General features: G+C 37.2%; 1 protein-coding gene across 1 annotated transcript; it reads left to right on the forward strand.

Annotated features, from left to right (window-relative positions):
- The first annotated feature begins 203 nt into the window (after positions 1 to 203).
- Positions 204 to 1,099, forward strand: LOC145490012 (uncharacterized). Its single transcript, XM_081469101.1, has 2 exons — positions 204 to 221; positions 647 to 1,099. The coding sequence occupies exons 1-2, from the start codon at positions 204 to 206 to the stop codon at positions 1,097 to 1,099; spliced, it is 471 nt and encodes a 156-aa protein (XP_081325227.1).
- Positions 1,100 to 2,489: the final 1,390 nt, after the last annotated feature.

Consider the following 2,489-nt stretch of genomic DNA (forward strand, 5'->3'; position numbering starts at 1 on the left):
AATGTTGATAACAGAGTGGGATCTATTTTGGAGTGTTTCAGCAATGAAATGGGGAAAATGCAGTTCTTGCCTGGCTTTTTTAAGGTTTTCTGCACTTATATAAGCATCATTTCTTTCCACTACTACTTATAGTGTCTATAACATTGAAGGAGTAAACAGAACCCAAGTAAACTGACAAGATCTTCAATCAGTTGAATCACAGGATGAACTTTGCGGTAAAAGTAAGTAAACAATTCAGTCAATTAATTAGACCAGTCACCCGTAATCTATGGTTAATGTAAAACTATGTTGCAACAAAACGTTCAAGACCTTTCAAATGCTTATAACTTGTTTTAAGGCTTAGTCATCGACTAGCTAATAAGAATACAGTTTTAAATTTTATAAAAATGTCGTGAAAAGCTGAACGTTTTTATTTTAACAAGGATCTGTTTGTTTGTCTGCGTTCTGAACGTTGTATTAGTTGGCAACGTTCGCGAATAGATATTTTACAGTGCCTGGGCAACGTTTGCAGAAAGATATTTTAATGACAAGTTCTAATGGACTTCAGTTATGCAAGAATTAACTGAATGTAGACAAACGTGTTACATGTTGTGTTCAACGTTTTGATTTACGTTCAATGTTTTTGGTTGTTTTTGTGTTTGCATAGATAATTCTATCTATGGCGTTTGTCTTCGCCTATTTCAACCTGGTGTGTGCAAAACCTCTTTTCTTGGAGAAGCCACTTCTGCGCAGCCAGGCCCTCAAACAACATTCACAAGGTCAAGACTCTCAGCCTGTAGTTGACGCTATTGAACCTGAAGAGAGCATAAGTCAAGAGAGTAATCACACGAGTGATGGAAATGGGTTCCTGGAAAGTCCAACTGCGCATGATCGCATTGCCAGGAATGCTCACTCTTGTGTTTCAAAAGTTGTGAGAGAGTTCGATTCGTGTAGAAATCTCTGGGTTGATAAGGTAGAATGTAAAGGGAGACATCCATCCTGTAATTATGTAATACCTATACACAAAGTACCTAAGTGCCACACAGTGTACGGCTTCAGAAATGCTACGTTCGTGAACAAATGTTCTGCGTTGCCAATAGATTGTCAATGTGCCTCTTAAATTAACTTTGATAAAAAAACTAATGTAAATGTAAATCAACGTTACCTTATTTTGTAATTTACTATTCTTACTAGTAACAGATTAAAACAACACTTTACACAAAGCCTTTTTAAGGCTTAGACAAGTGCTATATATATATGTATATTTCTGCAGATGTTGTAAACAGCTGGTCTGTTTTAATGATGCCATAGTTTTGAAAATAAACTTGATTCAGAGACTGCAAAAGAACTTGAGATGTATTGATATGGTGTAACAGCACGGAGAGGAGCAACTCTTGAAATCATCCACAAGCAAGTGTCATGAGACATTTCTTAATTTGTTCAAGATTCCACGATAAGCTCGTTTTTCATTCCCAGGTTTGGAACCTGAGTTCAGATTTCTCTAAATCCGGAGCCTAATGTTGATGCAGCGAGACAAACTGATTTCTCTTGTCTGCTCGATAAAGCCGGGATTGCCATTTCATGCATACAGGCTTTTGGGAATTTTTGACAAGGAAATTTCTAGGTGAGTAAATTCCCTGTTAGTTAAGGCCCCATAAGGTCGCAGTAGATTGAAAAGAAACTGATACCATGCGACAAGAACTAAAGAAAGAATTACTTCAAAGCAAATTTTTGGCTGAGTCATGAAGGTTAGCTACAACCCAAGTCAAGACAAGAGTATTTGGGAACGCTATAAATACAAGCCTCATTACTTACATTTAGCAGAGCACTGCAAATACCTTTCATAAATCTCATGTAAAACCTCTCTCCCATTAGTGATATTCGTCGAGTGTTATTGCTCTTTTCACACTACACTACTTACATTATTTACATTACAATACGATTGCTTACGCTACTTACAATACAATACCATTAACGCACGCTTATTTTTGTACTAGCGACCATTAATTGCAATTATTATACATTGAACTCACTTTCTCTTTTCTGATTGGCCGAAAGCGTACAATGAATTTTCGAAATCAGCACCTGTTACGTCATCTAGCTGCAGATTATACAATAATCATGTCAAGGACACTCAAGGTCACGGTAATCATGTCATGTATGACCGTGGTGCATGATTTCTAAGGGTAATCATGACAAGTTCGCGAGCTTTGTGCTGCTTGCCGTCAATGAAGAAGCAAAAACATGACTTCCATATTTGTTTTTCGTTCAATCTATAATAAAACAATTATTAGATACGGTATTTGTGATATCCAGAATAATCAAGGTGGAGGTACGGGTTATCAGCCGGAGCCGAAGGCTGTGGCTGATAACCCTTACCGAGAGCCAATAATTGTTTATAAAAACGCTTACAATACGTTAATTACACTAAACTAGTCACATTACATTAACCACGACAATTGTTATTTCACCGTGAAAACGGCCTTGACGCAGGCATAAGCTCAACCACA

The sequence above is a fragment of the Orbicella franksi genome, chromosome 6, assembly GCF_964199315.1.
Source record: "Orbicella franksi chromosome 6, jaOrbFran1.1, whole genome shotgun sequence".
In the NCBI taxonomy this organism is placed as follows: Eukaryota; Metazoa; Cnidaria; class Anthozoa; order Scleractinia; family Merulinidae; genus Orbicella; species Orbicella franksi.